This window comes from Grus americana, chromosome 17 (assembly GCF_028858705.1).
Source record: "Grus americana isolate bGruAme1 chromosome 17, bGruAme1.mat, whole genome shotgun sequence".
Lineage (NCBI taxonomy): Eukaryota > Metazoa > Chordata > Aves > Gruiformes > Gruidae > Grus > Grus americana.
The window spans coordinates 6,724,713-6,749,364 of NC_072868.1; the positions used below are offsets into that span (position 1 = coordinate 6,724,713).

General features: G+C 51.8%; 2 protein-coding genes across 3 annotated transcripts in view; one reads left to right on the forward strand and one right to left on the reverse strand.

Annotated features, from left to right (window-relative positions):
- The window catches only part of RIMS4 (regulating synaptic membrane exocytosis 4), a 60,968-nt gene extending 48,310 nt beyond the window's left edge, over positions 1-12,658 (forward strand). For both annotated transcript variants that reach the window (XM_054845891.1, XM_054845892.1), the window contains exons 3-6: positions 1,276-1,388; positions 2,004-2,105; positions 2,363-2,502; positions 4,434-12,658. In XM_054845891.1, the coding sequence (XP_054701866.1) occupies positions 1,276-1,388; positions 2,004-2,105; positions 2,363-2,502; positions 4,434-4,652 (574 nt within the window). In that variant the 3' untranslated portion in view covers positions 4,653-12,658. The remainder of the gene's footprint in view (positions 1-1,275; positions 1,389-2,003; positions 2,106-2,362; positions 2,503-4,433) is intronic.
- Positions 12,659-15,386: 2,728 nt separating this feature from the next.
- KCNK15 (potassium two pore domain channel subfamily K member 15) lies at positions 15,387-21,372 on the reverse strand. The gene is made up of 2 exons (XM_054845449.1): positions 21,020-21,372; positions 15,387-17,699 (listed from the first exon to the last, which is right to left on the reverse strand). The coding sequence occupies exons 1-2, from the start codon at positions 21,300-21,302 to the stop codon at positions 16,786-16,788; spliced, it is 1,197 nt and encodes a 398-aa protein (XP_054701424.1). The 5' UTR covers positions 21,303-21,372; the 3' UTR covers positions 15,387-16,785.
- Between the last annotated feature and the right edge of the window lie 3,280 nt (positions 21,373-24,652).

Consider the following 24,652-nt stretch of genomic DNA (forward strand, 5'->3'; position numbering starts at 1 on the left):
TGACTCAGGCTGCGAGAGAGCCTGTGGTCCGCAGCCCGCCCCGCAGGCAGGGTTCCTCTCTGGCTTCACGTGTACCGAACGTGCAGCCTCCTCACAGCATCCTTTCTAAGAATCGAATTTGGGGCAGCGGGGAGCTGTATCGTTATGTGGGTAATTGTCCCCCTCCAAGGACATTTGGAAAAGTGCAGGAGGTTTGTAATTGTTCCTGACTTTGGCATGCGGCAGCTTCCCTGGAGGCAGTGCAAAACCCGGCGCGGTAGCGTGGGTACCCCGGCACAACGCTCCTGACGTGTTTGGGTAGCTGTGTCATGGTTTGGCAGATGCCTGCGGGACAAACGTAGGTGTCGAATGGTGGCCTCAAGCCTCCTCCTCACCATTCACACCAAGATTTTCCACAACCTCTGAAACAGCTGCGTAAATCAGGGTACAACTGGGTAAATCTTGGTTTGTATCGGTGTACCACAGGGTTTGACCCTTTCGTGTTGCTTCACCCGTGTCCAGTGCAGTGACCAGCACCTGTAGCCATGCTGTAGACCAGCCTCAGGTGCCTCGTGAATAGATTTGGGGGCTGTGTCCCCCTGATGGCTTTTGTTTTGCTGCAGTGACTGCGGCAGAGGCATTGCTGGTGTTTGAGGGTGTTGTCCCTTTAGCCTTGCACCAGCGTTTAGGTCCTCTTCATGATTGCTTCAGGCCCAGGCATGGAAGCAGGTATGAGAACCACAGCTGCTGTGACAGGCGCTTCTGGTGTGGAGCAGTAGGAAACGGGGCCCTCCGGTCGATGCACTGCTCTGTGCCTGCGTGAGAAATAAATAGGGAATTGAGTCCCAAGGGGATTGATGCCAGCAGCCCTCGTCTCGCTTTTAACTACTGCTCTAGATGCTTTATTTCCTCCCCAGAAATGAGGATTGGGAAAGGACAGCTACCAAGGGAGATTCTCTAAGCTATGCCAGGAAGCTGCTTGGATTATAATGCTACCTGGAAGAGTTGGCAGGCTGCTTATGAGCCTGAGATGGCAGAGATTTTCCCTTACAGTCAATTAGTTGAACAGGTATTAACCAACTGGTGACTGCAACCGTTACTGGGTTTTTTGTACAAGGAAAGGGATTTTAAATGTATTCCATGTAACTAAACTGCCTGGAAATCAGCGAGTTTTGCAAGGGAGAAAGGTTTCTGTCAATGTCATTCATTTCAAAGATATATTAAATCTGGTTCTTTGGTTACTGGGTTGCTTTAAAATGCAAATTAACCACTTGCCAAAATCAATTTCTTTTGCAGCTTGAATTTCAGTGGAGTCCATCTGGCATCTGCTGGGCAGTTTAGTGACTTCCTGGGGAGCATGGGCCCTGCACAATTTGTTGGGCGTCAGACCTTGGCCACCACCTCGATGGGTAAGGCACGCAAAGATGTTAGGTGGCTTTAATTCAATCTTGAACAGACCGCTCCTATAAGCCACCTAATAACGTGTCCAGCATCTGCTGATCTACCACAAAATCAAGTAAGCTTGGCTGAAAGGTTTTGCTGATTGCTGTGAATGCGGCATTAATAGGAGAGCACCAGCTTTGTGCTTTCCTCCATCAGACCTGAAAGGCATAGACTAAGTAAAACGCAGCTAAAATCCTGAAAATGCATCCTGTGCATCTTCACCTTTTTCTTGCTCTTTAAAGCCCACTGGGCTCTGTAAAGATTTTCTTATGGTCCACCAAAGCAGACTGCAACTCTAGGTACTCCAGTCTGGGAGAGATGGGAGGCCAGGGGCCCTGAGGAGTATGACACTGAGTCACCAAAGCCGTGTTAGATGGCTGACATTAGAGGTTGCTGTTGAAAATGTGGGCTTGAATCACTGCAGAGCTGCTCCAGAGTAACGCAGGAGGAGATCAGGCACGCAGGGCCTACAGTTTGTTACAGCTTGTAGCAGGCATGAAGATTGGTTTTTATTTTTAACACTTCAGTAGCCCGCAGATGTATTGTTTTTGAAAGTCTTCTGTTTTGCCATTTTGGTTTAGGGGATGTGGAAATTGGCTTGCAAGAGCGTAATGGACAGCTAGAAGTGGATATCATTCAGGCTCGAGGACTGACACCAAAACCCGGCTCGAAAACACTGCCAGGTAGTATACTTTGACCTCCTAAAGTAATTCACCGACCCCCAGCCTCCTGCGATGCTTGTGAATAGGAAAAATTTTAATTCTGCTTGGCTGCTGCAGGAATAAGCAATCTATATGCGGTATTGAAAATAAGGCTGGTTGAGCAAATCCTTTCACTGCTGTAAATGCCTTCTTTAGAAATACCTGAGACACGGAACTCTGTCTTTTCTGAAGTAAGCATGAAGATTTTTTTCATATTTGACCATATTTATTTCTTACAGCTGCTTACATCAAAGCTTACCTGCTAGAGAACGGCGTGTGCATTGCGAAAAAGAAGACAAAAGTGGCTCGCAAATCATTAGACCCTTTGTACAATCAGGTGTTACTGTTTGCTGAGAGCCCCCAGGGCAAAGTATTACAGGTAAGAGGAGCAAGTCTCAGGTCTGCCCATGTTTCTCTTCCACTTCTGCTGGAAGATATTAAGTCTGGCAAGGGATCTGGATAATTAACATAGATGACAAAAAGTTGTTGTTTTCATTGAACGAAATGCACTCAACCTGAATATAACAAATGGAAAAGAAAACCTTTTTTTTTTCATACTCAAACTGATTATTATTTGACAGCCTGCCAGGTAACATGAGTGCCTACCAGGAAAAGGTTGATTTTTTTCTTTTTAATTCTTTTTTTTTTCCCTGCCCAGTTAGGAGATAGGTAGTACCTATAGATGCTAAACAGTCTCGCAGCATAGGTTATCTTCTGTGTTTGTACATATTCAGAGCACTCTGCTTTGCCATCACCCAATCACATATCCTGCCTTTTTCTATCTCTTTTACTGCCATACATTTTCTGCCATACTCATATTTTCAATCCTTTGCCTATCTTTTCAGAGCAAAGAGTGATTTCCATTGTTAATTCATACCTAAATCATTTCCATCCAATAAAACCTGGCTAAAATCCACTGGTAATACTGATGTAATTAATCCATGAGTCTCTGTTGTTTACCTCCGCTGGCATATGAATTGCCAGCTACCCTGCTGGATCCTTCTCATTAGTGAACTCTTCCTCATTTACCTTGATTAGAAGCATTTTCCCCTGTTGCAACAAGATGGCACACTTTTAACTGAAATGGGGTGGGACCTGGCTTGGTCTGCTCTTGCCTTCCATGGGTTTCCTTACCTGCTGCCTTGCTGCCAGGAAAGGCACTTATTCCAAGAGAATAAAGCGAGGAGCTTGGCTCTCTGTGCCACCAAACCAGCTTTCTGCAGTAGCTTGCTCCATCTCGTGCTGACCTAGAGCGTTAATTTTTGCCTTTTAATTGACATACATTGTCTCTCCTACCTCATTTCACAGAAAACTGTAATGTTCTGGTTGTTCGGAGCCTAGGGAAAGAAGCTGTCAGGATTAGCCAGAGATCACTAGTCACCATCATAACCCATCGTACTCATCCTCTCCTCTTCAGAACACGGACTCGCTCTGGAGTCAGTCGTCACCTTTGTCTTGAGCCACACAGGGCCACTTGGTCACGTGCAGACCTCCAGCATGCCTAAGCCCATGACCCTCACTACATCTGTTGTTCCACCCACTGGTCTCCATCGTGTTGTAAGTGTGATTCAGCTTTCCCTGCTCGTCTGCCAGCTCTCTTTCATTAGACCTTCCTCTGCGTCTGCAAGCCTTTCTCGGCAGTCTGTTCTGCTTCCCCTGCATGCCACTCCATGTGTGCCCCTTGCGTCACTGGTCCTGCTTGCCAGCGCTCGGCTCCTGCCCTTTCTCCAGGTGAGTAGCCATGCCACGTCACCACCTACCCTGAGCTCCGAGTGCAGAAGTGAAGATGTGCTCTTTTCCTCAAACTGTTGGCTCTTGACCCAAGCTGTTGCCCACCTTTTTTTTGTTTGGTGTATTTTTCTACACAGGAGCCCTTCCTGCCCCTTTCCCACAAGCCACCTTTTGTTGTGTCCAAGGCCCGTTACTGTGCCAGGACCAGGTTTTACGTGCAGGTGTTGGAGCTGCAGCTCCAGGGATACTTTGTGTGCATGCTGGCCCTGCCCAGCAGGCAGGACAGCAGAATGGTGTCTCATCCACATGTGCATTCACGTCTTTTTCCATGGGGGTAAAAAAAAAAAAAAAAAGTCTGATAACATTAGGGTTTGTAAAACTGTGCTTAAAAAAAAAAAATAAAATCAGCAGCCAGAGCTTCACATCACCTGTTGGTAGTGTAAACCTTTCTGCTCTTCTCGGACTGTAGTAAAGCCCCAGAAAGTTAGATGAGTAGAAAGAAGGATTGATCAGAGTTGTGGTTCCCCAGCAAGCGTGCAAGTTGGAGGATTAATTGTGCTCCCCCGCCTTGTTCCTAAGGTGATAGTCTGGGGAAACTACGGACGCATGGAGCGCAAGCACTTCATGGGAGTCGCCAGAGTCCTCCTGGAAGAACTGGATTTGTCAACTTTAGCAATCGGCTGGTACAAGCTCTTCCCAACCTCCTCGATGGTAGATCCCACTACGGGCCCGCTCCTGCGTCAGTCCTCACAGCTTTCCCTGGAGAGCACAGTGGGACCCTGCTGTGACAGGTCTTAGTGAGTAGGGAAGGGGGAACTGCTTTTGTTTTTTAAACATGCTGTCAAGGTTTTGTTTGCTGGAACTCTGACCTCAAGCGCAATGCATGTTCAATCAGTTCTTGTGGAGCTGGAAGAGGAGGATAAACCAGTGACCTTAGACAGAAGACGAGGGGGAGGGCGCTGTGCCCTCTCCGTCCGAGGAGGAGGTGCTGTGGGGCATGAGTCCTATCTGTCAAATTAGACATACACCTCTTGTTTCACTTCTCTCGCTGTCATTCTTGGACCCTTGTTTCAGATCAGTATTAACCCTGGAAAGTTGCAGCATTCGAAAGAATTTGGGGGGAGTGAGGAAGGTATTTTTCTTAACGGTGCGGCTTAGAAATTTCTAATGCGGATTCTTTCATGAGAAGGTACCTGAAAAAATCAGAGGCCAGTATCGGACCTAAAAAGAGCAGGAGCAGAAAGTTTCAGAGGAAGCATTAGGTTTTTTATAAGATCTTCTTGAAAGGAAGAAAAAGAAAGAAACCTGCAACTCTTTCTTTAGAATCAGTTCCACATCACTGAGTCATGTTAACTGTAACACTGTCATTGCTGTGTTTTCAAACTGTGCCAAATTACCAGCAAGTGTCTTTACTGCATTACTTGTCTAACACTGCTGATGAAGCATACTTGGTGGGAGAATAAGTAGCGCCTACTTAGACCAGACAGTTTGAACAGAGTTTGAGTTTAGCAGGCTAATTAACTGCAATTTTGCTCAGAAAAAAACCCACTAGAAGTGGGAGCTGAACATCAGACTTGCAGCTTGAGATGTTTTGTATTGTCAGATACAACGTTCTGCAATTTACTGGCTCCCTTACTTGTTGCTGTGCATCCTTCAGTCGCGATGTCTTCTATCTCCTGCTTCTCTTCCATCTCCGTTGTACTGGTAGATATCTGCTGGAGATGGTGCCCATCCTGTTGTGCTATGGACTGACCTGAAACAGGACTGTTTTATTTTGCCACGGGAGAGGAAATTGAGGTTTCGGGGGGTGCAGAAGAAGGAAACCTCAGCTTGTCATCTGGCGAGAAGGTGCTGGAGAGCATGTAACCTGCCTTGTGGAGAGAAGGGTGCTTTAGGCAGTCTCGGTGGTGCACAAATGTTGTGAAGTGTCCTGAAAGAGGAGATGCAATCCCCAAAGTACGGAGAGGTAGTGGGTGAGGAATCTGAAGACACAGTGGTCGCAGCATGTATATTTTGTTAATTAAAGCGCAACACTTAGTGTAAATGAGTCTTGTTGATTACGCCATTAAAGCACGTTCTCTGAGCAGCCGAGCTCCAGCGGCTGTTGTCAGCAGAGTCACGTGCTGGAGTAAGTGCGCTAGATCCTTCAGACAATTAAAAACTTATTATCCAAAATCACAGAGAATCTCCAAAGATTTTCTGTTGATAGACCTGTTTTGGCTAGGTTTTGTTGTAATTCTTAATGAGGATTTGATGACTGCTGTCTCAGAATAAGCTTTTGGAGATGTTTTGCTTTGTGATTTTAAAAGTGAAGGTCCCATGTCATGTTTAGGAATGAGCAGATCCTTGACCTGTCGTAGAGGCGTACCGAACATTTATTTCTGCATGTGGACCTCAGCTTTGTTAGAATAAAAGCATGAGTGTTGAGTGGATGGTAAAAGCAGTTGCTTTTGGTCCTAGCTTGTCTATGGCATTTGAAATTATTTTGAGGTAAATTACAGGATAGATGCAAAAGTAATAGGCCTTACAATAATCTCTGTAAAAAAAGATATAAAGGAGAGGGGAGGAGGAGAAGGGACATAGAATGAATAGTTTTTTGAGTCTTCAGTGGCAAAAGCCTCGACATTTCAGATAAATCTCTTAATTTCCTTGATCAAATATGTCTCTGGCCTCTCACTAATTATTTTTTCTAATCGTATTAGACAATTTCTATATATTAGCTGAAGAAAGTTTGTTGCATGCTGGTCAAACTATGTTGTGGCGCTCTCTTTATTTTTTAAAAAAAGCACATTTACTGTAATTCAAGTCAGCATCTTTTCCTCTTGGTATGTAGTGAGTACTAGGCAATATTGTACAATATGTGTATGAACTAGAATAGATTAGGTAGATTTAGTGGTTTGTAGCACTGGATCTTTTAATAACTATGTCTTTAAAAGGACTGCGGGGAGCTCCAGGTACACGCCAGACCTGGCAGCTGAGTAACAGGGCTTTGTCTTAAATTACGCCGAAAACTCCATATTGGTACTTAGTTTGGACGTTATCTACCAGTAATAGCTAGTTAATCATGGTTTTCCTGTGTCCGATAAGATGAATGCAACATTTTTGCGGTCTTTAATGGGGAGTAGGAAACTATATATGCCAAAAATATTCCCCCAGAAAACTTTGTTTAATGACTGTCTGTTGAAAAGCTCAGTTCCTGTATGCCTGAGAAATGCGATGTGTCTCTGTATCCTACCCCTCCAAAAGCTCTGCAAGCTCAGTGATGATCAGTTTAGTTAACAATAGGACTACTTAACACTGAGGACTATCTTCCGTATGTTTTTAATCATGCTAAAAGGTCACTGTCAGGGTAAATAAAAAGTTACACTTCTACTTGTGTTATTTTTGTTCAACGTCTCAGATTCTGAAGTTTGGAGGCAGTTTTAACTGTCTGCTCCATCCTGTTTTCTTCTGCATTTTTTACGTGGTTGATTGTGGTCCAGTGGTTCTCGCTTTTGTTTCTACTCACTTCCAATTCCTGTTTCTCCCCAGTAAGCGAATGTTGCAACCCCTGGCTGCCACGCACAGCGAAGTCACGCAAACTGGCAAGTGCAGATGATCTTCCTGTGTAAAGCAGACTCACAGGAGCCCTTCAGAGAGTGCCCACGGGGCCGCAGAGCAAGGCCAGGAGAGTTGCACAGTACCCTACAGTCTAAATTCTTGCTTCACTCATGCCTGTGATTCCTGCACTGACCATGGTGTATTATAGTTAAAAAAGAAGTCTTCTAGTTATCCATCCAAGGCAAGTCTCAGGCTTTTGGAATAGCTTATTTTTATAAAGCCTAACCTTTTTTTTTTTTTTTCCCCAAAAAAGTTTGACTTGCCAGTTTCTGTCTAAGAAACTAAGTTGGGATTACCGGTGTGGTTGTATAAAGTAGCAGTTTGCCAGAGTGATGAGCAGCTGAAAAGGAAACTTTGGTCCTCTTTGCAAGTCCTGACTGAGTGTTTTCCTGTGTCTGAGTCTAGCTGTTAGTTATAGTCAGGGAGGGAGAGAGGGAGGGAAGAGCAGGAGACTTGGAAAAAAAAAACCCAAACCATAGTATTTTTGGTCTGAGCGCAATGATGAAGGATGAGACTGAGGATAAATACCAGCTCAGGGTCGATTCCCTGTTCCTTGTGCATGAAATACTACATTTTAATAGTAATGGAAGGATTGCTTGCCAAAAAAAAAAGAGCCTGTCCCTAAATGTTACCTGCATTACTGTTACCGTGGAAAACAAAGAAATCCTGATGCTGAGAGCAGACCCATCTCTCCCCAGTGGGAATCCCCTGCATGCAGGGAGGGCAGAGCACTGAAACCATGCCTCAGACACGGCTTCATCCTCTCTGTGGCCTGAGCAAAAAGCAGCCGTGACCGTGGTTAGTCCTGGTTTGTTCAGGCAAAACAATGTGCTATTTTCCCAGTCTCCTGGCGTTACTTTCCCTTTGCCCCAACACAGCTGGGATGCCACAGAGCCAACACAAGGTCCTCACTCTGCAATTCAGTCCACGGGTCCTCATCCTGTGGCAGAAGCCGCCTGGGCAGGCTGGAGCATCCCTTCTGCACTGCGCACGGCGTTCGTGTCCACGGGCAGGGTAAGGGCCAGACGACTTTATTGTTTAGCCAAGTACATCCCCACTTCTTGGCCATGGATTGTTTCAAAGGACATTGCAGAATTATTTGCTTTGAATGAAAAAAAAAAAAATTATTGTTTCTAGCTACCGGATCCTTTATCAATGTACTGTTCTAAATTTGCAGGTCTTCTGGAGTACGAATATCACAAGTTCCTGTAAAGGAGCTATTTTTAAGATGTTGAGGCAGTTAACAGAATCTCAACCTAAGCATGTTTAGTAATGTTTAGACAGCAAGACAACTTTTTTATGAAACTCATTTTAAGTTAGTTTATTACATGCTGTTGGTAATATTTTAAAACAGGAAAAATATTTTTCTTTAAAGACAAAATGATGTATGTTTTTTAACAGATAACATAATTTAGTGTTTTCAAAAATGTTTAATGTTCTTGGTATGAAGTTTACTCATTCTTTTGATTTCTATGCTCCTTGTTATATTCTATCAACTTTTTTCCAAAAGAAAAGAGGCATATGTAAATAAACACCAGAAGAGTCCTATAAGAAATTCTGTTCAAACCGGCCATAAAATTATTAGTAAATATTTGTTATCGTTCATTAACTCGCAGCTACTATTCAAGCCTTTGTTGAAAGAATTGATGTTGTATTTTCAAGATGAGAACTACTTAGCTAGTTTTGTCATAATCCTGTACTCTGTATAAAAATCTTTTTATAAAGAAAGTCTAATAGGCTAACAAGCAATAATATATTCCATTTGGTGTGCACAGATTGTGACTTGCAGGCTGTAGTACATATTGTTGGTACAGTTTATAATTGTCTTCATTCTCAATGACATCACTTTTGGAAAAGCTCCATATTAACTTTGATTGTAAAAAGCGAAGACTGGGCTGTTGCCTTGTGAGATATATTCATCCTATAGACTTCTCTGTGAGTGTATGCACCCATCGACATGAAATCTCTCTTAGGTGAAGAATGAAACAGCTGTAGGTGACTTCATACTACAGAGGTAAAAATAGTTTCAATATAAACTTCACGACTGTTTCAATCTCCCTGTTTTTCTTAGGCTATCTAGTATTTGTAATTCAATGAGAATGGTTCCCACTGCCACTGTCGCCCTGATAAAGCAAAAAAGCCTTTGCACTCCGGGGCCACATGAGTTCTGCCTGCCAGCTGCCTGTTTTCCTCGAGATACCAGGGGCAAGCTAAAGGGAGGGGTTTTTTTCAGAGCAGCAGATTGAGCTGCTCTTCTTTAAAGGATTTGTGGGTTATTTTGTCCATGATTTCGTTAGAAAATTCCACCCAAGGCAGAGTGATTGCACCTTCGCAGAGGATCACGGGGGGCTAATGTGTAAAACGGGAACAGGCTGTTCTGTGCCGTTCTTCAGTAGTTAGCTAATGCTGGGCTCATCTAAAGATTTTTCCAAAGTGGCAGGATCAGGATATTGGATTTTAAGTCAGCTCGTTCATTGATGCAATGCATAAAATAAAACAGCTTCAAAACCGCATCCCAGTTCATTGCCTGTGGATATCTCGCAGCATTTCCCATTGGAAAAATCTTCACGTTGTTCTCAAGATTGCCAGTCCGCTGGCCAGGCAGGCAGCAGGGCACTGGCCCAGTGATGCTGGGAGCCCTGATAAATGATGAAATAATTCACTTTTTTTTTTTTTGTGAAATGCTTTGAGAGGAAAGAGACGTGTAAATGCAAAGTGCCGTCAGTAGGGAAGCCCAGGGCACATTGAGACCTAGAGCGAGCATCTCAAATGAAATTGCAGCTACCAAATTTGAGCCAAACATTTAGAAACGAGGATGATCAGTGAAAGCCTTTTCATGTTTACCCCAGTGCACGCTTGCCAAGGCGTGTTATGTTTGTGGATGTCCATATGCGTGTGTCTGTACGAATGCGTACAGGCACGCAGCACACAGTAACGCTTTGGAAAATGCCACGTTCCCTTAGGGAGGCGAAATCCCTCCGAGGGGGCTGGGTGGTTGTGCCGTCGGTGTCATTCCCTCGGCTGAGCCCTTTGCCCGCGCAAGACCCAGCAGCCAAGTCTGCAGGACGCTCATCAAACCCGGCATGGCAGAGACCCGGAGCCGCATTCCTGCCTCCATCTCACGGTCTGCCTGGCTCTCCAGCGTGCATCTGTGAACGTGGGAAGTCCCCGGAGAGTTTGCAAGTGATTAGGTATTTTCAAAATGTGGCTAACGAGCCTTAAACTCACACTGCCTCTCTGCTCAGTGACCAACATCCCACTGACCAAGCAGCCGCACGTCCATCCCTAGCCCCAGCCGCTCGCCCACGACAGCAGAATCAGACTCGTTCCTGGGGAACCCCAAGCTCTTCTCATGGTTAGACGCCCCCTGCCCTCCCTTCCCTTGGGTAGCTGCTCTCATCCTGGTGGAGGAGAGGAACCGGGGAGAGTTTCTTGTAGCATTTGGTTCTTTGCACTTTAGCGGCTGAAACTGAGAAGGAGCCAGCACCAGCCCTTTCCAGAGCACCAGCAAACAGAGGCTACGACCTAACGATGATTTTCCCTTCATGACTTTCCAGTAGCTAAAATGGCAACCAAAGCTATATTGTTAAATCCGGCTCTGCCGGGCCAGTAGACAGCCTTTGCATTTACACGGCACGCTGGGCACCTCGCGTGGGCTTGAGACCCCCTTGCGTGGGAAGGAAAGGGCGTTTTGCAGAAGGGCGGTGTGGGCGCACGCAGCGCGTGGGCAGCTGTGGGCTCTGCCGGCTGAGTGGCGACGGGGGCAGAAGCGACCCGAGGGAATAATCAGGCACACCTTCTGCTGAAGCCATGCCCATGAGCTTTCCAGGAGCTAGGGGTTTTTTGTATTTGCTTGGGCACCTCAAATTGGGATAGCTGCTCTGCTAAACACCAGCCTGGAACTTTAAATCCTGCAGCAGTTTTTTCTTTGGGGCTGTTGCTCCTTACCCAGCGCTGCTCACTGGTCTCTGCTTTGGTGATTCCATTTCCTTGACCCAGAGCTGGTTTTTGCTTTGTCTGGAGCAAGGAAGAGCGAGGTTTGGAGAGTGAATCCAAGGCGCGTTCCCCCAGCCTCCCCGTGCTGGGCTTGCCTTCCTGCTGCGGGCTGCTCCCTGCGCCGGTGGAAGGGGCTCCCTGGGGCTGCAGCGCCCTGCCCTGACCCCCTCTGGCAGCACTGCCACGGCCTGCCCCCAGCCCGGGCTGCCAGCCTGCTGCCCACGTTCTGTGCCAGCCCTGAATTCAGACCACGGGGCTCCTTGCTTTCCCGTCCTGGGTGGGAGCCAGGGGTCTTCTGCAGGGGCTCCGCAGCCCGCGCAGGCGTGGCGTGCCACCCGGGCGGCCGGGAGAAGGCAGGGACGGGGAGGGAGCTGCCTCTGCGCTGGCCAGGGAGAAGGGGAGCTCCCAGTGAGCTTTCCTCCAGGTTCCCTTTGCTTTCCCCTGTGCCCACTGCTCCCTACGTGGGTTCTCCCTTCCCTCGCGATACGAGGCCTTATTCCAACCCGAGGGGACTGAGGCTGCCCGCAGCATCCCGTTGCACTGAAGCATCCGTCCATCCCACGCTGCCCGCAGGGAGCCCCGGGGCGGTGCTGCAGAGCTGGCCTCTGCTCGGGGATGGACCCGCCGCCCCCAGCACATCCACGCTCTCACCTCCCCGGCGCCAGCGTCCCGCGCTTTGCCTTGTACCCCCGCTGCCCCGGGGCCTGGCCACGGAAGGGAAATCTGCTTTCAGGGCGTTAAACCTTTGTACTTCGTTAATTGCTCCACGAAAACCGATAGCTTTGCAGGGGCACTACGTGGTTGCTACCTCTCCTCTTGCCTTTCTGTAGGAGTGGGGGCAGCTGATCTGCTCTTTTTGGCCTCTGTAACCCTCTCCAAAACTTTTTGGAGTTTTTTAACGTCATGCAGTGAGATGTAATCTCCGTGGAGCCGGAGGGAACACAGGCAATGGAGCCGGGCAGCCTGCTTGCCACCGTGGCAAGTTGCTTGCGAGGTGCATGGGCTGCCTTGGGTGGAAGGTGGGATGCCGTCCTGGCAGCGCCAGTGTGCCGCCGGCCGCTCGTCTGTAGTCGAGAGAGGATTCTGCTGTACTTTTTTCCTGTCTGTAGGTTTTATTCAGACAATATGTAATGATTGAGTGATTTACAATTCAGTGTTAAGCTAATGAAAACGTTGATAATGGTGATAATAAAACCTTTTTTTTTTCCTACGGTGTGTTGGAGGTTTTTTGTGGAGTGTCTCTGCCCTCTTTGTTACCACCACCGTTCTCGTTAAGCTAAGCTTTCAGGTGGCCCATCCCTTCTCCTGTGCCCAAAGGGAGCGAGCGGAGCTGGGCCTGGCGCATCCCAGGCTCCTTCCTGGTGCTCTCTGGGGCCCTCTCTGAATCGACCCCAGCCCCAAACCTGCACTTCCCTGTGCCATTTCCAGATGTCAACTGGCCGTGGGCATCTCCAGGCAGAGCTGAGCTTGCTCCCAGCTTCTACTCTGCTCACAGAGTACAGAAGCCGCCTGCTCCTGCTGTTTTCTTCCCAAGACCCTTCATGGTCAACGCTGGCCATTCAAGGTTGATTTTGAAACCCTGGAGGTGAAGATGCTGCTGGCAGAAAGAACTGCTGCTGGCAGAAGGAACTACCCCTGGCCCAGGCTGTTGGGAGTACCAGGAGTCGGTGTGGGTGCCGGGGGAGCCGGGGGACCCTCGGGGAAGGAGACCCACGGCTGTTACTGGGTGTGCAGCCACTGCCTGGTCCAGCACGGCCTCGAGCTGTGAGCCCTCGGGGAGCATTTGGGGGCTCTGGTTTGACTCCTGCTACAGAAGGAGGCAGCGAGAACAGGCAGCGTTCCCCAGGAAGCCACCACAAGCCCTTTTTCCATGGGAATTGCAAGGGATCATAAAGTCCCAGTTAACTGAGAATGTCTTAGAGGTTTTTCTCATGCCTCCAGATCCCTCTGCAGGTCATCAGGGCAGGACCGAGGGGCAGGGCAGCTCCCCGCCCGCCCCAGCTACAGCCCTGGGGGAGCAGTGGTGGAGGAAGGAGGAGGAGGAGGATTTCTTCAGCGGCGCAAGTGTCTGGGAGGTCAGGGCAGCCCAGCCCTGCATGGCATTGGGGATGAACGGCATCTCCCACCCTCAAACCATCACCAGCTTCCAAAAGCAGGATGGGGCTCGGGCAGTCACTAAGCAACTAAGCTCCCCAGCAGCACTGCCGTGCAGCTCGGGCTGCACAAAAGCAGCAATAAACCCGAGCAGGTGCCCTGCTTTCTGCACCATCAGCTCATCACCAGCTCCATCCTCCGCCCGAGACGGGCTCCGCGGTGCAGACGTCACACCTCCAGCCGCGGTGCCTGTGCCGGGCTTTGCCTTTGCATCGTGGCATAGCGGGCTCTGCCACGAGCACGGAGCCACCGAGCGCTGGCAGCACCGCGCTGAATCCAGAGGGAGAGTGCAAGGATGGCTCAGCCTTCAGATTGTGGTTGTTCTCCTGCTTCCAGCTCCGGAAGAGGTGGGTTTCACCGGGGGAATGCCATGGGGGTTCTGACTTGTGCAGGAATTGAAGAGCTGCTTCAGAGGGTGAGAGGTGCCGGCTCCATCCTGGCCGCTCGGAGGGCATCCCAGGTTCAACACGGAAGGGGCGAGAGAACTCCGTCTGCTGCACAGCTCTGATGGCAAGGGCACCGCGGCACACCTTGGTGAGGGTGGGGGGAGACGGGACATGGCAACAAGGGGGCTGAGCTGGTGGGATCAGTGTGAAAGGACACTACTGGGGAGCTGAGAAGCCAATAAAACCCCATTTTTAAGCCTGTTTCACATGCTCACAGCTTGCTTTCTCCCCCCCTCCTCCCCCTTTCTATTTAAACCACGACTCAGAGCTGGGCCAGATTTGGGCCACTGGTGCAAAGTGATGCAGCTGCTGAGCACCTGGGGGAACTGCAGCCAGGGCATTGTGGTGGTGGGAGGCTCTCCACCCCCCTGCCCTCCTGCCTGCGAGATGCCACACACCCCGAAGGGCCCTGGGGACCCCCAGGCGAAGGTCTCACAAACCAGCCCCTCGTGCCAGCCCAGCAACGCCTGCGCCATCCTCCCTCCCTGCCTGCTGCCCCAGGCTGCGCAGCCCAGGGCTGTGCTCCTGCCTCCGTCCCCGTCCCTTCCCTGCCCTGCCCGTGCGTGGGACGAGGGGTCGGGCTGAGGGAAGGGCCGAGCATCTTGCATGAGGGTCCTGCTGCCCTGGGGTGGGAAGGATGGATCTACCGTGGTCACGTCGCACCCCAAGAGTGGTTGTAAAGTCCTTCCTCTGCCTCCAGCAGGGTGGAAACCCTGGCAGGGAGCAGGCAGCCGTGCCAGAGAGCATCCCCCCAAAAGATGCTACCCAGGCAGCGCAGCAGCCCCACTGCACACCAGCCCTGCTGACACAGCTCTGCTCTTCTGCCAGCCGGCCCCGGCAATCGGAGCTCCTGCCCGTCCCTGTACTTGCCTGCTTGGGCACCGCCTGTCTGAAGCCCAAATCCCTGCCAGTTTAGAGACTGGGACAAGAAAGTCCCAGTCATAACAAGTCCACAGATTTGGGGTGACATCAAAGGCTAAAGCTGCCTCCGGGGAAGCCCAAGCACCAGGAAGGTTGGAAACGTGAAGGTCACTGGCCAGGGCGGGTGGAGGAGCCCAGGGCATCCTTGTGCGAGGAGCACAGACCCATCCCACCACGGGCAACGAGACCCAGCTGCTTCCCAGCTCTGGGACAGCCACTCCGCCCCCATCCTCCCTCCGACGCCCAAACATCCCAGCAAACATCCACAGGGATAATATCCCTGGATATAAACACTGCCCGCACGCCCTGGCAGGGGACTCAGCCCTGGCGTACCCCTGCAGCCGGGCAGGGCTGGGTTTGGGACTCGGACACGTCCCTCTGCTCCCCCTTGTGACAAATAACCAACCACCACCAGCTGGATTCACCTTTTATTAAACTGCCCCGAACAAAAAGAGGAAACAGCAAAGCCTGCCCTGAGGCCTTCCCAACATTGGCACTCTGCACACCTTCCCCACCAGGAAAAGGGGATTTTCCTCCAGGAAAACCCCCTCAGAGGGTATTTTAGATAGAACTAAGAGTGAAAATGTCCCTTTATTGGGGAAAAGAAAGTGAAATGGAGCTCCTACGGCTGTCAGAGCCCAGTCCTGCTTTCTTGCAGATGAGGCAGGATGGACACAGGTCATGTTGGGGGGGGCACCAGCTGGAAACAGCCTCCCAGGCGGGGCAGTGTGGGTACCACATCCCGCCTGGGGAACCACGCTGAGATGGGATCACCCCATCTCCAATAAACCCAGCAGCAATGAGGACAAACCCCCGGGCTGGCAGGGACTGGGAGCAGGCGAGGAGCAGGCACACTTGCTGGGCTGCCAGCTGGAGGAAAGGTGGTGCAGGAAAGGGTGATTTTAGCTAATGACCTCATCAGGGCCAAAGCCTTTGCAGGTGGCTCTGTATGGCTCAGGGAGGCTCTCCCTGGGGCTGTGCCCTTCACCCACCCTGGGCGCATCACAGAGGAGGGTGATGGCTGGGCTGGAGGAGTTCAGCTTCCCCTGTGAATGGGACACAGCATCCCACCAGCCAGCTCAGCCTGGAGGACCTGCCTGGAGCGAGGTAAGGTGTGCTGGTGGGGAAGCGGGTGAATGTACGGACCTCCAGCTTCCAAAAGTACTGAGCCAGCCACAAGCCTGAGCTTAGACCTGGAAGGCTGGTCATGGAAGACCCAGCACCATGAAGCTGTCCCCACGTGCTGAGCAGCAGGACTGCAGCCCGTCCCCTCCTGCCCACCCACCAGCTGCAAACCTGCTGCGTGGCACCGACTTACCTGCACTGTCAGGGGACAACTTAAAGATTTCCAGCCCTGCAGGGTTCACTAACGTGGGCTTTGCTTTTGATACGCTCTCAGCAAGCGCAATCCAGCCTGTGTCGCAAGAGGCGTGTGCCGGCAGCAGCCACAGCCGAGGTTAGGCAGGGCAGGAGGGCAGCAACGCCCCTGTTTGGGGAGCAGGGAGGTGGTGGGAAAGCAAACCTACAGCCTGCTGGATCTCATATCGGGGGGCCTCTTGCCAAACCCAAATGCTTAAACCTACTTGGAGGAAAAAGCAAAGAAAAACTAACAATGTCATTCGGTGCCTGCAAAAAGGAATGATTTTTCCTCAACGGGGTGTAAAGGCTCCTGCTGGAGCCTGCGTGGGGCTGGCTGCCAGCTGAAAGGGGAGAGGAGCAGAAGAAATGAGAGCAGTAAGAGGGACCTGACATCTCTGTTCATAATTTATCATCATAGTAAGACTCAAGCACCGAGTACAGCTCGGCACACACTCCTAGATGGATTTCCTCCGCAGCCGGGGGTGTTGCCGGCAGCGAGGGCTGTTGGATGACAAAGTGCTCCCCGGGGAAGAGCCGGTCTGACCCCGCGTGCTCAGGGACACCTCGTCGATTTTGTAGGAAATGGAGTTGTAATACACGGGGTTGGTGTGACAGCTCAGGGTCTTGGGGTGGGAGGGCACCGGGCTGCCGCACAGCTGAGGTCTGTAGCACAGGCACGTGCAGAAGGAGGGGACCGCGGCCGCCGAGTTGGCCGACTGGCGCCGCTGCCTCTCTGCGTCCTCCTGCATCAGCGGGATGAGGTTCATCTGGCTTGTCCTGTCCTCCACGGGGAGAAAAATAGCGTTGCTGCTCCGGCTGTCCTCTTTCGGCTTGAGGTGGATGTTGTTCCGGGCTCTCCTCAGTGAGGCGCGCTCTTCGGCATCCCGCCGCTCGTCCTCCGAGTTCATCGTCAGGAACCGCAGCACCACCAGGTTGAGGAAGGCGCCGATGACGGTCAGGCCCACCAGGATGTACATGAAGCTGAAAGCCACGTACGGGGGCTTCTTTTGCAAAGCCTCGTTCTTCTGCAGAGCCACAAAGTCTCCAAAGCCGATAGTGGTCAAGGTTATGAAGCAGTAGTAATAGGCATGAAAGAAAGTCCAGCCCTCGAAATAAGAGAAGGCTGCTGCGCCGATGCACAGGGTCCCCATGCAGGACAGAAAGCCAACTAGGACCATGTTCTCCATGGAGACGTTGGTTGTCCTCATGCCCAGACACTTCTTGATCTTCTTGAGCAGTAGCCGCACAACGGTGTTCATGCGCTCCCCCAGGCTCTGGAACATGACCAGCGTCAGGGGGATGCCCAGGATGGCGTAGAACATGCAGAAAACTTTGCCGGCATCCGTGCCTGGGGCGGCGTGTCCGTAGCCTGCGAAGGAAAGAGGAAATGCAGGCGTCAAGCCCTCACTGGGGTTTTCAGCAAGACTGCCCCGGGACCAAGAGGAGCAGTAGGAGAACGGGGGGAAAATGAATCGGTAAGATCTGCAGGCAGTGCTAACGGGGCCATGGGATGCCACATCCTTTGGGATGATGGCACATTGCAGTATCGCGTGGGCAGAACCTCATTTGGCCTCTAAAGAGAGAAGGTACCCTCCTGATAGCCCCTGAGCTCCTATGAGGTTATGGAGGCCAAGAGGAGCCCTAGAGCTGGATCTAGGGTCTGCAAGCCTTCTGCAGCTCACGAGCAGTTTAGAGGCAAGGATGCCGTGCAAGCGCCGGATCTGCGGGGTAACCTGAATCCCCACAGCGAGGGAGGACGGAGGATGCTGAGACCAACAGCACCAGGTCACCCTGCGGGCACCCAGCCAGGCCTGTCCACAAGTGCCCTTGCAGGGCCATCGTCACCTCCCCCAGCACCCGCTCCTGTCCCCTGAGCCCTCCAGTGTCACGTGCACCTTTGCCTCTCGGCTTTGCGATCGTTCGCTGCGTGGCCTGTTGGACAGGAGCTATAGGGCTCCTGTGCTATAGGGTCAGTCCCCACTGGAGCAGCTAAGTCCGGGAGGACTTCTGCAGAGCAACTTTGGATTTACTCCGGTGTCACTGAGACTCAGACCTAAAGCACTGCCGGGCCGTTGGGGAGGAGGGGTTATGCTGTTTTAAATGCAGGGAAGTATTTATGCCACCGCAGCCCTGTCAGCCCTTGTCCCAGGGACAAGGAGCCAAGGAGGACAAGGTTCTCTTTGAACGCCTTCTGAGATTTAATTTCCCCACCTTGCTCCAAGTTTGAGCTGTGACTCAAGGACACGCACAATTATACCATGAGTCGTAATGATGTATTCACCGCAATCTTCCGGACTTCAGTGATTCTGCACCCACCTCACTTAATTATAGAAGCTTAACAGAAATCAGTGGCCTCTGACCTAAGCGGATGAGTAACTAACTCAGTGCAAGGCAGTCGTGCAGCGTGGGGAGTAACGGCATCCGAAGGCATCCAAGCCTTTCTTTTGAGTTGCTACAAGAAACTACTGGGGCTGGAAACTTCCTTTCTGAAGGTGCCTGCAGAACAGCGCCTGCTTCTTTCCCATGCTGCTGCATGGCCTTTTGCAAGCAGCTATTTATATTTTCACTTTTTGCAGGTATTTGTGGCACTTTTGTGTGAAGAACATGGGGGGAAAAACATCTTTTTTTTTTTTTTTTATTTTATTTCTCAGTCTTGTTCCAAGCTGTGACTTGACTTCACCTCTGTCTCTGCTGTCAGTGGATTTCCAGGACTCTCAGGGAAGCTGGTAGCATGCAGTGATGGGACAACCAGAGGATGACAACCGTGCTGTCCCAGGCTCCTGGGCAGGGAGCTCCTGCAATGGGACAGGGCTGGGAGGCGGAGGACAGCGTTATCCTCCACCGTGCTGTGCTCCAAACTGCAAGCAGGCAGGAAGGGACCGGTTTCTAATGTATGTTCATAATCCCACGCAATCAAAAATGATAAACTTAATGCTTGCATGCCACATTTCACAAAATACAGAGCAGACATGAGACTGCAGAGGCAAAAACCCCAGTCAGATCCAAGGTTATTAACCAAGTGCAATTATCAAGTCCTAGGCTACGAGATAATACAATGACAGCAATGAGGAGGTAAATATAATGATCCAGAAGAGCAGTAAGTGGAAAAACTGTTGTCGTACCCTGAGAAACTGCTGAAAGAGCATTTGATTGATGCTTTCAAAATGACGAAGGGAATTAGAAAGAGTAAACAGAGCTACATTAACGTTAAAACTGAGGTTCGGAGCACAGCCCAATATGAAGAGATCTGATGCGCCAGCGTTTTGGAAATATGGCACCTGAGCTGAAGTTATTTATTGCACAGGGCGTGTGATAAGCGTAGCAATTGTTTATCACAGTCAACAGAAAAATCATGTAAATGAAGCTATAACCTGTCACGAGATGATGGAGATCTTCACTGAAGCCATTCATCCTACCCTCCTGCTGGGCCCCGACACTAACTGTGCCCTGAGCCCATCGCCATTTGCTGGCCACGCATGTTGCCAGCTGCACAAACCTCCCATCACATCTCGTGGGGGACACGGAGCCCCCCAGGGCAGGGCCTGTGGGGTACCTGCCCCTCCGCTACCTCTTGTCCCCTGGTAAGGCAGTGCAGTGGATCCCACCAGCCCTTGTCCCGAGGGATGATGCTCTCAGCTACCAGACGTATTTCACCCATCCCAAGCCCCTTGGTAAGGCCGAGCCCCATCCTACAGACAAGGAGGTGGCTGCTGGCTGTGGAAGGGCAGGATTCGGCCTCAGGGTTCCTGCCTCCAAAATACTTCTGCTGGTTGAAATCCCAGCATGAGCAATGACGTGAGCACAGGATCCCACACCTGCCTACCCCCACAGGATGCTCAGGGTGCATGGATTAATAAAAGTGGATTAATTAAACAATGCTAAACTCCCACGTGGCTAGGTGATCACCTAGAATTAAGGCAATCCTCATTCAATTTAGTTTCATTCTCTTGCAAAATAGAAGAGGACAAACCAAGGCATTGGGCTCCAGTATGGGTAAGTGTGTCTACACGGGGGCTTAATGCAATTCAATCATTCCCCTCCAAGCTAATTGACACCCATCTCTCTGCAGGTTCCCGTGCAAGCAGAGCAAGGTTCAGTGTCTGGTGGCTGTCTTGGCTCCCTGAAGCAGGTCTTGTCCAGCCAAACATCCAGAGTTTCGACCTGGCAAAGGAGCCAACAGTTCTTGCCCAGCTCTTCAGCCTGGCTTGCTGGCTACGGCACTGCACATAGGACGGACGCGGCTCCCACCTCTGCCCTCCTGCACCCCCACCAACTTCTACAGCTGCCTGCCCCGAAGGTGCCTGCAGAAGGTCCGCTTGCTGCCGCCTCCCTGGGACAACGTGCATGTTACGTTCTGTGGCCCCAGCCATTGCAGTACCCCGGCATCCCCTGAAGCGGGGGGCCCCCGTGAATTACCTCTCCCACTGCAGGGCACTGGGATCCCACAGGGTCAGCTCATGGGGGTGGCCTGAAGAGATGTCCCAGCCTCACAAGGGTGAGACCTGTCTCTCCCACGCAGGCACCCCCAGTCCCCCCCGCCCCGGGCTGTCCTGGGGCACCCAGAGGTGGTAGAAGTGAGGGAGGTCGTGGGGATGGAGGGGTGTGGGGCTGCAGGGGCGCGGGGATGATGGGGTGCAGGGGCGCGGGGACGGAGGGGTGCAGGATGCACACCGGGATGCCAGCACTCACCGATGGTGGTGATGACAGTGATGGCGAAGTAGAAGGAGCCGGCGAACTTCCACTGCCGCCCGGCGCGGTGCGGCTCGGCCTGCAGCACCAGCCGCTCCAGCTCCCGGTAGTCGTCGGCGGAGAAGCGGTACTTCCTCCGCAGCTCCCCGCGCTTCTGCTCCAGCAGCCGCTTGCGGCCGCTCTCCGCCTCCGACTCCAGCGCATCGAAGACGGCGGCGCCCACCAGCAGGTAGGAGAAGATGCAGAGGATGAGCGCGGCCGTGCGCAGGTTCTGCCGCTTCATGGCGAGGGGCGGCCGCGGCGCCTCAGCCCGGGCTCCGCATGGCCCCGCGCCCGCCGCCCCCCGCGGGCCCCGCCGCGCCCCCGCCGCGCATCCCCCGCGCCCGCCCGGCCCGGCCCCGCGCCGCCCCCTGCGCGCCCGCGCACCGCCCCCCCGCGCCCCGCCTGCTCCGCGCAGCGAGTCCCGGTGCACCGGGCACCGCGTCCTGCGTGCTGCGGGTACCGGTCCCCGCACGCCCCGAGCACACCCTGCCTGGCAGCCCCGGGCCGCAGGTGAGCCCTAGCGAGGTGACATTAATAACGGTGCCTTTCCCCAAAGTGGCACCTGGCTGCGCGCTCCCGGGCTGGAGGAGTTTCTCGCCGCCTGAGAGCAGGGTTGTGCGGACCACCGCAGCCCTGCGGTGCCATCCCTGTGTGGGCAGCCCTCGCCTCCACTGCTCCGTCCGGCTCTGGGCAGGGAGGCGCCGCTTCGCGCCCACGGCAGCGAGGAACACGCCGCTGTGCGTTATCTGCGTTATCTCCGCTTTTTCCAACCGGGCACCAGAGCGGATGGTCTGGCCTGTTGTGTCCAGTGCTGTTCTAAGAGAGCAGAAAGGAACAAAATAACCAGGTTCAGTGTTTCTGCTGATTTCTCTGGCACGTTCATCAGATGCTGCAGGCGCAGGGGGACGCGGGGCCCACCAGCCCTGTGCCGGCGTGGGGAGCAGCGAGCGGAGCCTCCCCGTGCTGATGCACTGCAGACAGCCCAGGTCAGCCTGGAGGCGCGGGGAAATCAGCTGTGGGAGGGGGCAGAGCCCACAAAGTGAAGACCCTGTTTCTGGTTACTGGTTTCCTGATCTTTTATGTAACCCTTATGTTTCACTTTTAAAAATAGAAAGATACTTCTCTGAGTTGTGTATTGCAGGAGATAGTATCTCCTGCAGGATATAAACTCTTCGTCTTTTGACTGGGAATAAAACAAACAGGGAAAACAAGCCATCGTGCAGGCTTACGTCCCTCTTCATCCATCTCACTTCTCTCTCTGGAGAGGACAAGATGCTTAGGGCTTTAATTGCAGCAAAGGAGGTTTGAATTGGACATAAGAAAAACTTTTTAACCATGAAGACAGTGGAACACCGGAACAGATTGCTTGGGGAGATTGTGGCAGCCCTGCCACTGGAGGAGTTTAAAAATAAGATAAGCAGATGTCTGGATGTCTGCTGAAAGTGCTCTGGGTACAGCTGATGCTCTCCTGGAGCAGGGCATGACTCGATGTCCTCCTGGAGCCCCTTCCAGCCCTGTCCTCTACATTTCCATGGCTTGCACGAGGAACACAGTGCCCTTTCCCGCTGTAATCGTGAACTCTTTTTCACCCTGGACACTTGCCACTTCCCTCCTCCTTGCTGAGCCTCCGTGCCAGCACCATTAGTGAAAGTTGTTATTGAAGAAAAAATACAGGCTCCAGCATCCATCACCAGCAGCACAAGCTGTCGGTGGATTGCTGTTTGACATCGTAATGCTTGTAGCCTCCTAAATCACATGGCAAAGCCTCCACTGCAGGAATGTGTCTGGTTTATGTTCTCCATGGTGGTGTTTGCAGCCCAGCTAATGGGGCTGGGATGCTGTCAAACCTCTGGACCCAGAGCAATGCGGGGGCTGCCTGCTAGAGAAGATGCGCGTCACCTGCTGCCATCCAGCTGCTGGTGATTTTTCCACTGGTCAGCAATGACATCCCACCTTGAAGACAGGATCACAGTGCTTCTAACTGAGCTCCTGTTGGTTCCATTACAGAGAAAGGAGATCTCACAGTGATCGCATCACTGTGTACCTGACACGCATCTTTTAGGAGGCGTTCTGAGGCCTCCAGTGCCTTGCAGGCCAAATTCTGGGGTCCCCGGGTAATATTTGGAGCAGTAAGCTGATGCTGTAGCACATTACCCAAAGGCAGCTGCTCTGTGCAGATGTTGGGCCAATATGCCAGTGCAGGTTCAAGGATGCAAGACCCTGGGAGATGCTCTCCAGCACTGGGTAAAGATAGGCACAAGCTACTCGCACAGTCTCCTTTAGCAGCAGCATCAATCTTAGATGGTCATGGACTACCTAAATCCTCCGCAGTTTGTTTCCAAACATGTGTCTGTGAAGACAGCCAGCAGTGCTTGGGCAGAGATGGTAGAGCATGGCCTTCTCAAAGTGCTACCTACGCAGGGAGGGGGTCTGTGGATAGGATCTCACTCTCCCTGCAGCTGGAACCATTTGGGACAGGGCGTCCATCTCTGCCCCTGCAGTACGAACAGCTCTCAGCGCTTCTTCAGTGTGTTTTCTGCTAGCCCTGTCCTCTCTGGGTCTTGTGGTAGGCTGGCCTTGGCTGGCTCCAAGGTCTTCTCCTGACCCCAGAAGAAATCCTCACCTGCAGCGTCTTCCCTCGGCACAGCCTTTCCCTGCTATGTTGGGAGTTACACAGGTTCAGGCAAATCCTTTTTCTGGAAAAGGGGATGCCATCGATGGAGCAGCATTGGAAGAGGGTGTCCTTTAGCAATGGGCATGATGAAACGGCTGCTGTCACTCCCACGGGGGCTGGGGACATCACTGGTTTCTCCTTTTGGGGTTTGCTTTGACCTCACACAGGTCACAGGCCCCTGTGGAATAAATGCTGCTCAGCAGGGACAAGGGTAGCAGGATCCATCTCCTGATAAGAAACCCCCCCAGTAACAACTCCGGCGCTGATGAAACCAGGACCGTGCGGGCAGTAAAGCGCACGGCCGTGTGTTCTGAATGGGGTCATAGGCTTCGTAATTAAAACGGTGCTGAAATCTGCCGCTCGCTGCTCACGCATGGCTTTTTCCTGCACGCAGTGAGCACGGGGGCATGAGCAAGACCAAACTGTGTCAGATCACCGTTGGGCAGGACAGTCGCTCCCAAGGCACAGGAGTTTCACGCTTTCCCACTGGGAAGCTCCCTCAGTCCAACCTTTGTCTTTCTCCTGACTTCGCTGCGCTTGAGAAAGGTCAGGCTGGAGCCGCAGGATCAGGCCAGGCAAGATAATGTACTTTATCATTGATTTCCAGCAAGAAGTTGCATTATGAGATTAAATGTCTCGTTTTTATTGCATGGGGAGGCAGAGAGAAAGCAAGAGCTCTGAAAATAAAATAGAAGTGATGCGTTTCTGTTGTAAGGTGCTTGTGACCGGGAACAAACATACCTTGTTTGTTCAGTCCTTTGGAGGTGAACTTTGAGAAGCTGCTTCCTTCCGAGGTTGGTAAACAAAGTCAAACCTCATCTGTGTTTAAACCAGTGCCTAATTAATGTGTCTAATTGGCCTACATCTACTAATTCCAGGCTGGCAGGGAATTTATTAAAAAGCTTTTCTAGTTTTAA